Below are 13,146 nucleotides of genomic sequence, written 5' to 3' on the forward strand. Positions count from 1 at the left end.
TTACAACCATCTTCTGGCTAGAAAGCTCTTCTCAATCTCACTCCATCTCTCTTTCTTGTCTTTGTAGGCAGCCTCCTTGAGGTCACTCCACCTATTACTGTTTCTCACTGCCCCTCGAGGATTATTTCCTTTATTGCATTTATCGCAGTTTATCAGTGTAAGTATATATAAGTATATGTATACTATAAATATTTATGAATATTTGAAGGAAAGCATTTTATTGTATTTAACATTATGTCATGTAGTCATTCAATGTTAAGTAATGAATGAATGAATTAGCCCATTAACATTTGTTCAAAACTTCTGCTTCTGATCACTCTTGTCTCCCATCCACACAATGAACCTAAGACCACCAAGAACAAAACTGTAGTTAAACAAAGTCGAGTTTATTTACCCATTTCAAAAGGGATACCATACACCAGGATGTACAGGAAGGGTAGAGTTCAGTTGAAATTTAAATGAAGCAATATTTTAATAAAAGTCTAAAGCACAAAGTAGATTCAGGGTCTTGTTTCCTTGAAAACTATGCAATTAGGACAAAAATGAAATGCTGCACCCAAATCCCTTTCCTTAAAGTTCTGTATGAGTTGGAAATTAAGAATGCCTCTCTATATCAATGTGCTTTTGATGTTCCAGGCAGATCTCTCACCTTACTGATGTAATTTTTAGCAATAAATATCAGATAGCTTATGGTTTTAAGGAATCAAGATTTTTTTCAAGGAGTGAGGAAATAGTCATCACACAATGGAGGGAATTGCTCTGACACATTAAACTGTGGTTTGTCCTTGGAGAAGACATGATTCCTCTAGAGTCTGCAGCTGGATTTATGTGGCTTTTATGTAGAGCAGAAAAGATGTTAAGTATCCAAGCTATGTTTTACTCCTTCACTTCCTATTCAGAAGCCAATTATCTTAGGTAAACAGTTAACCCTAGTGTCTCACTCAGAGCTCTCACGGTTTTTGTTTTGCCATAGCTCTCCTTAAAGCACCTTTCACATCCTGGTTCCGGAGGCTATAGATCAAGGGGTTGAGCATGGGTGTGACCACAGTGTAGAACACTGCAATGATCTTACCCCCAGCCCTGGAGGACTTCGACTGAGGTCTCATGTACATGAAGATGGCAGTCCCGTAGAATAAGGCCACCACTGTCAGGTGGGAGGCACAGGTGGACAGTGCCTTGTGCCTCCCAGAGGCTGACCGCATCCTGAGAACTGACAGAAGAATCTGGGCATAGGAAACAACAATGAGGAGAAAAGGAATGAAGACGATGATGATACTGAAGATGAAAACGACCATCTCAGTGAATGAGGTGTCAGTGCAAGCCAACCTCAGGACAGAGGGTACCTCACAAAAAAAGTGATTCAAGACATTGGGCCCACAGTAGGGCAAACTCAAAGTGAGGACATTGATAATCATGGAGCTCAGAAAGCTACTGGACCAAGAAATGGCGGCCAGTTGGACACAGGTGTTTTGATTCATAATGATAGTATAATGAAGAGGGTGACAAATGGCTACATATCTGTCATAAGCCATGACACCAAGGAGAACACACTCAATCATTCCAAAGGACAAGGAGAAGTACATTTGAGCAGCACACCTGGAGAAAGAGATGGTCTTCTCTTTTCCCACCATGTTGGACAGCATTTGTGGGACATTGGTGGATGTGTAGCAGATATCCAGAAAGGATAAATTAGTGAGAAAAAAGTACATGGGAGTTTGGAGATGAGGTTCTATCTGGATAATAGTGATAATGATAATATTCCCAGCCACTGTTAATAAATAGAAGAACAAGAAGATAATAAAAAGAATGAGCTGCACCTTTGGCTGTGATGACAGCCCCAGGAACACAAATTCAGTCACGGTGAAGTTTGTTTTTATCACACTCATTTTTCAGGTCACCTACTTCTCATGAAACCATCTACTCCCCTGAAGACACAATCATATACTATATATTCCACAGGGTTGGAAACTGAAGGCACAAGTAAGAGCAAGAAGAAGGCTTGTTTTGAGACTATATCTTTAGCATCTAAATCATACTACAAAAGGAAAGCTTTCCTTCTGCTTTTAGATGGAGTATTCTCTTGATGCGATTAAGAATTTTAAACTCATACTGATTAGAGTTAAGCAGATATTCTTGCCTTTTCTTTAATGGGATGTTCCTTTGTCTGTTCATAATCTTCCAAACCCTATTCACTCTTCAAAGTCTTACTCAGGCCTTAGTGTTTTGAAAAGATCCAATTACATACCAAGCAATGAAACAGCAGGATGCAGCACTCATGTAAAAAGCAGTGATGGGCATTGCTTCAGATGCTGCTCACTAACCTATACGTAAGTGTGGGAACAGCAGCCTGTGCTTCCTCTGATCACCCTGATGCAACCTTTGAGTGTCTGGTCACCCTGACAGCCGAAAGAACAAAGACTGTGCACACCACCAACAGAACCAGCCTTGGAGCACACTAATCGTCAGTTCTTCCCTCATCACCATGTCTGTACTTTGGGTGCTTGGATCATTTCACTCTGTACAAAAGGAGAATAATGACGGCACCAATTTTGTGAGGATTTTGAGAGTTATATTCAATAATTTGTATAAAGAATTAAGATAATGTTTACAAGCAGAAAGCAATCTTCCAAGAAAAACCATCAATTATTAATAGCCCTAATAACATAGAGTGATGCAACATTTATCTGGAATTCGTGTCACTAATAATAACCATTTCAGAGATTAATGTATGATAGCATTATACATTAATTAAATTGTATTATATAATATTAACATATTGTATATTAATAAAATTTAATTAATAAATTGAATCCAGACTAGTTACTAGGTCTATTCACTGAGAGTTCCTTAGTCCCACCCTGTACTTTTTTTACTCTTAGTTGATGTACAGAGTTAATATGTTTGGTCACCAACTTCCAGATCGGAGCAAATTAAAATCAGTGATTTAGGAAGATATGGGACAATAAAAAAGTCCTAGAGGGTGGCACATACAATAGCAAGTAGAAGTTGCCAATCATTCCTCCACTCATTCATTCATTCTTTTCTTTCTCCCTTTCTTTTTACTTTTTCCTTCCTTTCTTCGTCTTAAAAATATCTCTTTAATAATATAGTATGTAGCGGGTGCTCAGCATACATTAGCAAACACAACAGACATTTCCAATACTCCCGTAGAATTTATGCTCCAGTGAAAAGTTGTGGTGAAGAACAAATTGATACCTGAGGGACTGAAGAATCTTATCAAGAATACATTTAAGAACCAAGTAGTTGCATGTCATGAAAAAGTTTGCTTTATGCAAAACATCCTTTTTCAAATAATATTGATTCAAATGTAATGCATTTTAGAGGGCTTTCTTATATTTTGATTTAAATGTCGACTTTTCAAATCTAGTAATTCAGTTAACTGGAAAACTAAATTATGTAAAATATGAAGTCCAGGAATGAAGAAGAAGAGCCTGGACTTCTTCAGGGCCTGGAAAAGAAGAGAGAAATTATGTCACAGTCTTGCTTTCATCCAATTAGAAGGCAAGGAGTGAACAGAAGAGGTTACAGAGTTCCCTTCCATGTCCTTCAAACAGTACTTAAAAAGTTTTGTTGCAAATCATAAATGCTTTGGTGATTTTTTAGGAGTGATTATAATGACAAATGACACCCACCCCCAGTGAGTTTCTTAGATGACACAATCAGATCACACAACCACTGGTGAAATGCATGGGATCTATGATTGGATGGCACCCATACATGCCTGGCTCCACCACTCACAGATGAGAGTGCTTGCACAATGCACACCACCTAACTGTCCTCATCTGTAGGATAGAGACAAGGGCAGCATCTTCACAGAGATGATGGACAAGGTAAATGAGATAACGCATGTAAAGCACTCAGACAGAGTTAGGCACATGTAATAAGGGCTCAAAATATATTACCTGTGAGCATTATGATCCATGTGACTCCCATAAAAAGACTTTTGTTAAGTGTAGAACAGGAATTATTGGCACTCCTCACCCCCACAAATGGCAGAGAGGCTAAGTCTTTAAGGCAGCAAACAACTTGTCCAAAATCACAAGTAATTACTGAATATATATATAATCACCTATAACACACATGTATATATTTATATCTATACCATAAAAATAAAATATAAGCACACCAAAAATAATATTCTTGCTTCTATAGGCATGCATGTGTATGTAGAATTTTGTTCACATAAGTAAATATAAAATTTTGATTCAGCATCTAAATGCTGTCGGTATTTTGAAGACTCAATAAAATATGATAAGCCCTTAGTCCCTCTTAATGCAGTTGCCTCAAAGAGCATTTTTTAGCCTCTCAATGGCTGTAACTGCTGAAAAACAGCTAGAACCCATTCACTGCCAGTTTTTCAGGATATAAGACACTCTTTTTCTGGCAGAACACACAGAGCTGCATTTCTGTCACAAGGATAAGAGGAATAAAGGCAATTTATTTTAAGATTTTATTTATTTATTTTGTTAGAAGGAAGGGAGGGAGAGAGAGAGAGAGGGAGAGAGAGAGAGAGACATCAATGTGCAGTTGCTGGGGGTCATGGCCTGCAACCCAGGAATGTACCCTGACTGGAAATCGAACCTGGGCCACTTTGGTTCGCAGCCCGCGCTCAATCCACTGAGCTATGCCAGCCAGGGACTAAAGGCAATTTTATAAATAAATGTAATACCCTTAGTATAAAGTAGGATCACCAAATTAAATATGGGGCTGCCAAAGCTCTGAATGTTTTATAATTATCTATAGATTCTATACTGGCCCCTCAATCAAGTTAGCAATCGCCTAGCTAACTGTACATCCTCCATTTCGCCTCACAGACAAAGGCTACTACTGTTAGCAAATGCCTTTTCCTAATTCATCTGCCTGGAAAACTCCTCTTCAACCTTTTAAATACTAGGCATGCATGACATCCCCTTCAAAACTCCCCCTGATTTCATTCACTCTGACAGACAGTTAACTAGTCTTCTCTACTGAAACATTTCATTCTTTGAACATATTCTATTGCTTTATATTCAGTCTATTTCTTCCATTGACTTTGGGTTTCTAGTGATCCTGCATGTCTGTGTTTTTCTTTTCCCCAGCACATAATAAACACTAATCAATGCTGATAAAATTCAAATCAATCCTTCCGATTTCTACATTTCTTAAGCCTTGGACTCCAATTAAAAATAAATTCATCCTCATGGTAGCTATAACTTTAGTCAAAGTACATAATCAAACAAATTCATTTACTGCATAGTAGTTTCTTTTTTATGAACAACATTGCCTAACATTCCAAAAAAATCCACCTAATTCAAGAAAAAGAATAAAACTGTTGGTGTGAGTTGATGTCAATAAGATACAGTGTATTGTAACCTACACTTTAGTCAAGGTCAGGTTATTTTAGGTTACTCTGGCATTATATAGACAGAGCATATTAGGCAACATATGTCTTCCATGGATGAGTGGCTCATCTTTCTGCTCTGCAAATTAGGGGAAGAAATCTAAAATGTAATTTACACCAACTAAAAAAGGCTGATGCTTTTCATAAATTCAGAATGTTCAATAGAAAACTCTTTAATCTTTATAATTTAAACGACCTGCATAACTGACTATCTTTTTCCAATGCATAATTAAATTGCCTCTTAAGTTGGTGTTGACCAATAGCAATAATATTGTTGGCCTTTGGTAATATCTCATTTTCCTGGGGTAACTTTGCAAGGTACTGTAGGGTAGGTTAAAATCATGAACTCTGAACAAGGGCAGCCTGAATTTGAATTCTGACCCCACCATTTCTCTGCTAGATGACTTAGGAAAGTTTCTAAACTGCACTAAAACTCATATTTCTCCTATGTTAAGTGGTAACTATATTAGTACTTAATTCATAAGGTTATCTTGGGGGGCTGCCCAGGGATGCTTCACCATAAGGTTATCTTGATGATTGCATTAGAAAACACATCTAGAAGTTTTAGCACAGTATCTGACACATAGTATAGCTACCAATATGATATAAACCCCAGGTTTACTCAATTTGCTTGTGTTCTAAGAGTAGAAGGATTACTAGACATAGCCTTATTGGAATTCCAAGACATATCATTACAAACATATTTAGAGTCTACACAAACTTATACAATTCTTATATGTGTTAACTACTATGAAAATTCGCTATGTTTTTTAGTTGGTTATCATTTCATCAATTAACAAGATATATTACTAAAAATCAACTTATGGACTAAGTTCAAGGATTAAGAAAAATAAAAATAGCACCATCATTTTGTTCCTTACCTAGTTAAGGAAGAATATTAAGAAGGGCTGCCAAAAAGTCTGTAAATATTTTTCTGATGAATTCATCACTGAGTTATGGGAATTTGCTAGAAAAGAGATGATCATTTCTTTAAATACAAATGCTGTATACAGTTCTTACAAAGTACACTAAGTGTGAATTAGTTTTACAAATCCTCTTGAACAAGTAAGTAGGATCTGGTTTTGAAAATCTTGGAGGATAAAGAGAGAAATATGAAAGCAAAGTCTCCCAGAAGCCCACATTCTCAGAGAAAGGGCCAACCCCCAACTTCAGCCACAATACTATGTGGCTGATGAAAAACAAATACATTTAAAAAGTTAAAAATCTTTGATCTTCTCCCTCTAAAAAAACAAGAAGATATTAATTGCTACCTATTACAATTCTCCATTGCATGGCACACATTTTTAGGTACTCTGCTGATAGTAAATTGCATCTTCACTATAACTCCAAAGTAGATTTATATTCATGTTAAAAATGAGAAAATTAATGATCAGGCAGGCTATACAACTTTTTCAAAGTCAGACTATTTAACAGAGCCACAATTTGTACTAGAGTCTGCCTAATTCCAAAATATCCTTAAGTTAAACAACAAATGATTTTATTTTACTACTATTATTCATGTCTTAATAAGCCATTACAAACATGTGCAGAGCAGGGAAAATTACATACCCTAAGCACACAAGTGATGTGTCGAAATAATCTGTTTCATACCTGTCCTTACCACTTATTCATGCAAACAATTACTAATAAAAAACAAAATAGACATTATATCCATATCCAAAAAATACAATTCTGTGGACATAAAATAAATCTTCTGTTATGATAACTACAAATAAAATACTACCATAATCTGACTCAGTCCTTTTATAAGTAGACTAGAAATAAACATGATAAATGCATGCACAGTGAAATCCCTAAGTTATCTGAGTTTTCTCATTTTAGGACCTTTAGGCTGAATTCTGGATTCTTGAGGGATAATGTCCCAGACCAGTAATTAAAATGCAATTATTTGTTCTGAGGGATTCCTGGTTGAGACACTTGTTGGTTGTAGCTCCTCCCATCTCTCTACGCTGCACATGAACCTTTAGCATGGTTATGTTGCAGGCCTTCCAAGCACCCAGCGTGTTCTGTGCCTTTTATACTGCCGAATACAAGGAATCATAAAAATGGGTGTATTCATCACAAGAACAGCAAAACCTGAAATGCAAACTTCAAAGACCAGTCATTTCCTTTATTTTAATATTTAATTTATTTACTTTTAGAGAGGGGAAGGGAGGGAAAAAGAGAGGGAGAGAAACATCCATGTGTGGTTGCCCTTCAAGTGCCCCCTACTGGGAACCTGGACCACAACTCAGGCATGTTCCCTGACTGGGAATGGAACCAACAACCTTTGGTTTGCAGTCTGGGGCTCAATTCACTGAGCCACAGCAGCCAGGGCTGGAGAGTCATTTCTTAGAATTGACAATATTTTAAAGATGGTTATGATCCTAGTATACTCTCAATTATCCACATAGCAAATTTGAACCCTAGGTTTTCTTCTCACTGGTCATAGCAAATTTTGGAACCACATACTATTGCATTACAACTAAATACAAACTGTATAAGGAAACAGTAAGGCCAGGAAACTGTGAGCTCAAACATACCATTTTACTTTATCAGCTTTGGTTTGTTCATCTTTGAAATGAGCATAAAAATGTCTACATCACTACATTTACTCCCTTGTTTTGGATGTAAAAGGGGAGAAAAGAAGGAAGAAAAGTAAGGAGAGAGAAAGAAAGCAAAACGTTAATATTAATTTTAATTGGCCCCAACTGGTAGGTTAGTTGGTTGAAGAACTGTCCAAGGTTGCGGGTTTGATCCTCAGTCAGAGCACATACAAGAAGCAACCAATGAATGCATAAATAAGTGGAAAAACAAGATGATGTTACCCTCTCAAATCAGTTTAAAAAAAAGTTAACATTAACTAGTCCTTTCAATATACAAAGAGCCAGATTAGCTAAATAATGCCTCCATAATGATATCACTTGATCTTAAATGCACTATAGTTGGTTGTTGTAGTTTGTTTGGTTTTAATATCAATGTCTAGGCCTTATCCTAAATCAATTAATTCAGAAATAAAATATTGTGGAATATTAAATAACCCAATATTATAAGTTTAAAATAGTTCAATCATAACAAAATAATATGAACAATTAAATAGTGGTTTGATCATGTTTTATTGTTTTGAGTATAACTTATATTTATTCAAAGTATTGCAACATTTACCAACATGTCTATCTATAAGCCAGTACTCTGAGAAATGCAATGAGAGCATTCTTCAAAAAGATAACATTTCTCTCTGTGTCCTTATGGTCTATGTTGCTTTCCAGAAGGCCTCTTTGACATCTTTGTTTCTCAGGCTATAGATGATAAGGTTCAGCAATGAGCTGACCACAGTGTAGAACAAGGCAGCCACTTTGTCTTTCTCCAGAGAGTGGGTGGAGCTTGGCCTTGAATACATGAAGAGCAAAGATCCATAGAAGAACATGACTGAGATGAGGTAAGAAGCACAGATGGAGAAGGTCTTGCACCTTCCACAGGCTGAGCAGTTTCTCAGAATAGCCAGAAGGATGTTGAAACAGGAAATCAAGATGCAAGAATGCCAGAGAGAATGGTGAAGCCTACCACACCCAGGAGGACTTTTTCATAGCCCTGGGTTTCTGTACAAGACCTTTTTACCAATGGTGGTACATCACAGAAGAAATGGTCCATGATATTTTTACCATAAAAACTAAGGCAGAAAGTTTTGGCAATATGGGCTGTTGCATTCTTGAACCCCCCTATGTAAGAGCCAGCAACAAGGCCAATACACAGAGAGCTGGGCATAGTACCTGAATGAAGGAATGGGTTATAGATGGCCTTGTGGCAGTCATACACCATGGCTGCAAGGAACTAGAACTCAGCATAGGCTACAACACAGGAGAAGAACCGTTGGGCTCCACATACAGCCAAGGGAATGTGTTTATCTTCTGAGATACAATTGGCCAGGATATTGAGAATATAGACAGAGATGTAACAAAAGTCAAAAAAAAGGACAAATTGTCGATGAAAAAGTACACAGGTATGTGCAAGCAGGAGTGAATATGAATTAAGGTAACCAGGGTCATGTTCCTTGACAAGGTTATCAAATAGAAGGTCAGAAATATTACAAATAAAATGAGCTGCCACCAGGGGTTTGCCGAAAAGCCTACCAAAATGAACTCAGGCATAATTTGGTATGGTATAATTTCCTACTACCATGTCCACAGAGAAGAAATCCTGACGATGATTTGGGGGAAAAATTATTTACTGATTCTATTGAAAGAAATAAATAAAGGTATCAGTTAAGTCAACAATTACTGTGAGTCTTACAGACATTTATCCATGACTATCTAGTATAACAAAACTTCAGTCAATGACTGTGGAGGAACACAGGAACTGGTGTTACAATATGATTATAAAATGAAGGCTTTCACTTAATTGTCTAATGCAAGGCAAGTCCCTCAGTCTCACCAGACAAGAAAAACGAAGCAACTGGCAGGTTGTCTGATTGGGTAACAAAGATGCATGAAAACACCCAGCCTAATGTTAGGTACATAAAGTCCACAAAAAATTTTCAGTACCCTTTGTATATCATTGAGAATTTATGTATCATGCATTATGCTAATGGTTATACAAATTCCAATGTACATACTACTTCTGCTACAATTAATACAAATAGAAATATATATGTACATATATATCACTGTGTGTCAGTTAGTATTCTAAGTTTTAATTTCAACTCACTAAATCCTTTACCCAATTTTATAAGGTAAGTATTATGATGATCCTCATGGAGTTCAAGAGACAATTTCAAGCCCTGGCTGGTGTATCTCAGTGGACTGGGGGCAGGCTGAAAACCAAAAGGTTGCCTGTTCAATTCTCAGTCAGTGCACATGCCTGGGTTGCAGGCCAGATCCCCAGTAGGGGGCATATGAGATGCAACCACACATTGATATTTCTCTCCCTCTCTTTCTTCTTCTCTTCCCTTCTCTCTAAACATAAATAAATGAAACCTTTTTAAAAAGAGGCAATTTCAAGATCACAGACCTGGTCAACAACGGAGCTGGTATTCGAACCAGAAATGTCTTTACAAAGAGTATGTTTTCAACGGTTAACCCATGTTTGTGTTTTATAGGAGAATTGTTTCTTTCTTATTCTGCTAGCTAAGGCAATGCCATAACCCTCTCTCAACTTGGGTTTCTTTACTTATTAAAAAGAGTTTTAATTTTTTTACATTATATTTCCCACATTCACTTGTTGATGTTAGATTTATATACCTAGTTGAGAAAGTTTTTGATATAATGGATGCTGATCATTACAAAGACCCCAATTGTTGCTGTCAGAGATTCGTTGAATAACCATAAATCCTTTAATGTTCACATCTTGAAGCTCCAAAGCTCTCAGAGAGAAACTAAAAGGAGGCATTAAGTTAAAAATACAGAATTAGGGCTGATGCTCCACTAGCCCGCTGCTTTTCTCTTAGCAGAAAAGGCAGTGGGAGAAAGCTAAACCAAAAGAGCATTGTGATTTAGTTCACTGTTTAAACCATTTACTTTGAGGTAAACCAGATCGGTTTGTAATTAGAATACAAATGCAAGTTTTCTTTTTTTCATTGTTGTTCCATTAGAGTTGTCCCAACTTTTTCCCTGTTGCTCACCCCAGCCCTCTCCAACCTCCACCTCCCCCACTCCCACAGTCAATCCCTACCCTGTTGTCCATGCCTATGAGTCCTCTATTCATGTTCCTTGACTTGCCCCTTTTCCCTTCTTTCCCCTGTTATCACCCTCCCCTCTGGTCACTGTCAGTTTGTTCTTTGTTTCTATGTCTCTAGTTCTATTTTGCTTGTTTATTGTGTTGATTATGTTCCACTTGCAGGTGAAATCCTGTGGTATTTGTGTTTCACTGCCTGGCTTATTTCACTTAGCACTAGTTTTCTACCTCAAGGTATACAGGCCCTGCTAGTTAGGAAGCAAGGAATATTAATTTTTACATGTTAGGTATTTAAGGATTAAGAAACTAAAACTTCCAAGCCAACAGACATAACAATTTTTCCAAATGCATCACTTATTTTAAAGAAACATTCAGAAGACAAAAATGCAGACTGGTTTTTCCACATTATCCAATGATGTTTGTTTGTTTGCTTGTCGATTTTTTTTTTGAGCATACAGCAGATAATGATAACATGGAAATAACCTGTAAAATAAAATACAGCCATTGTTTACCAAGTATTTTCATTTAGAAACACTTTGCTCTGTCTACCATTTTTCTCAGAGCATCTTTAACATCTTTATTCCTTAAGCTGTAGATCAAAGGATTCAACATTGGAATCACCACAGTATAAAACACTGACACCACTTTATCCCTTTCCAGGGCATAACTCGTACTTGGTCGAGAGTAAATGAAGAGAATTGAACAATAGTACAAGGTGACAGCTGTCAGGTGAGAGGCACAGGTGGAGAAAGCCTTGAGACGACCTTGGGTAGAGCGGATCCTCAAGATGGCGGTGATGATGAAGAGATAGGAGGCGAGAATAAGCATGATGGGAGTAATGACATTGGAGGTAAGTATGAAATAGACTGCAGCCTGGTAGCTCTCCTTCACATCACAGGCCAACTTCACAAGGGGAGGAAGATCACAGAAAAAATGATCAATTATATTGTTCCCACAGAAGGTCAGAGTAAACGTCTTGCTGGTAATGATGGTTGAGTTAAGAAAGCCACCAAGGTATGAAGCTGCAACAAGACTGGTACATAACCTTGAGGACATTGCCTGGGAATAAAGCAGGGGGTTGGAGATGGCCACATAGCGGTCATAGGCCATGGCAGCCAACAGGTTACATTCACTATAGGCCAGTCCAGCTGCGAAGAAGAACTGAGCCAGACAGCCAGCAAAGGAGATGCTTTTGTCTTCAGAGATGCAGGTCATAAGGATTTTGGGAGCATAGACAGAGGAATACCAGAGATCCAGGAAGGAAAGGTTTCCAATGAAGAAATACATGGGTGTGTGGAGCCGGGAATCAGCACAGATCAGAGAAATCAGGGTGATGTTCCCCAAGAGACTGAAGAGATAAATGGTGAGGAAGATGAAAAAGAGACCACTCTGTAACGATAAGTCAGCTGTGAACCCTAAAAGTATGAACTCCTTCACTTGGGTGAAATTTTTCTCATCCATTGACTGCGAGTTTCTATGGTTTCTATGGTTAAGAAATATGGCATGATTTAAAACATATATAAGCTCCCTTGTCACTGGGCATTTTAGATCATTGAAAAACCCAACTGATTCATACGTTGTTCATTGTGAGACTCATTTATGCTGAACTGGATATCATTCTTGTTGGATGACTGAAAATTTGTTCTATGCTGGCTTGAGAGATCAGTTATTAAGAACACAGCATAGTGTATGTCACCTTATCTTTTTAACCTATTTTTCCTCCTTATTAGAGAGGATGATTTGTATATCTTGTCTTCTGCTTCTCACTTAATGTGACTGGGAACCACATGGAAAGTATAAAAGGGGGAATTAGAAAGGAAATGCTCATGTCTCTTCTGGTCTTTGAATCCTTTTGTCTTTTTCCAGAGAATTACATAAAGAAGAACACTTTGATTATACTAACAATATTTTGGAGTATCCTTAGAAGTTCTTTTTATTGTGAATTCTTTGAACGTGATTATATTTTATTCAACTTTTTATCCACAAAATCAAGAACATAGGTTTTTATAAAGTAGAAAATGTGTAACTTGAATAAAAGAATAGATTTCCTTAGATAATAGGAATTTAAGACCATA

General features: G+C 37.2%; 3 protein-coding genes across 3 annotated transcripts; all 3 read right to left on the reverse strand.

The window, feature by feature from the left end:
* Positions 1-300: 300 nt before the first annotated feature.
* On the reverse strand, positions 301-4,012 carry LOC114499086 (putative olfactory receptor 2B8). The gene has a single exon (XM_036029443.1). The coding sequence runs from the start codon at positions 1,884-1,886 to the stop codon at positions 951-953; it is 936 nt and encodes a 311-aa protein (XP_035885336.1). The 5' UTR covers positions 1,887-4,012; the 3' UTR covers positions 301-950.
* A 4,588-nt stretch (positions 4,013-8,600) lies between these two features.
* On the reverse strand, positions 8,601-10,151 carry LOC114498540 (olfactory receptor 9G4-like). Its single transcript, XM_028514491.2, is given in 3 exon segments — positions 8,601-8,935; positions 8,938-9,373; positions 9,376-10,151. Coding segments are annotated over 3 exon segments (891 nt in total). The 5' UTR covers positions 9,550-10,151; the 3' UTR covers positions 8,601-8,654.
* Positions 10,152-11,218: 1,067 nt separating this feature from the next.
* On the reverse strand, positions 11,219-12,552 carry LOC114499087 (olfactory receptor 1013). Its single transcript, XM_028515042.2, has one exon. It carries the CDS (start codon positions 12,530-12,532, stop codon positions 11,597-11,599), a length of 936 nt encoding a protein of 311 aa, XP_028370843.1. The 5' UTR covers positions 12,533-12,552; the 3' UTR covers positions 11,219-11,596.
* Positions 12,553-13,146: the final 594 nt, after the last annotated feature.

Source organism: Phyllostomus discolor, chromosome 6 (assembly GCF_004126475.2).
Source record: "Phyllostomus discolor isolate MPI-MPIP mPhyDis1 chromosome 6, mPhyDis1.pri.v3, whole genome shotgun sequence".
Classification (NCBI taxonomy): Eukaryota; Metazoa; Chordata; class Mammalia; order Chiroptera; family Phyllostomidae; genus Phyllostomus; species Phyllostomus discolor.

Bases quoted from the DNA above. Each gene is read 5' to 3' on its own strand.
- LOC114499086 (XM_036029443.1), bottom strand. From the start codon at position 1,886: ATGAGTGTGATAAAAACAAACTTCACCGTGACTGAATTTGTGTTCCTG.
- LOC114499087 (XM_028515042.2), bottom strand. From the start codon at position 12,532: ATGGATGAGAAAAATTTCACCCAAGTGAAGGAGTTCATACTTTTAGGG.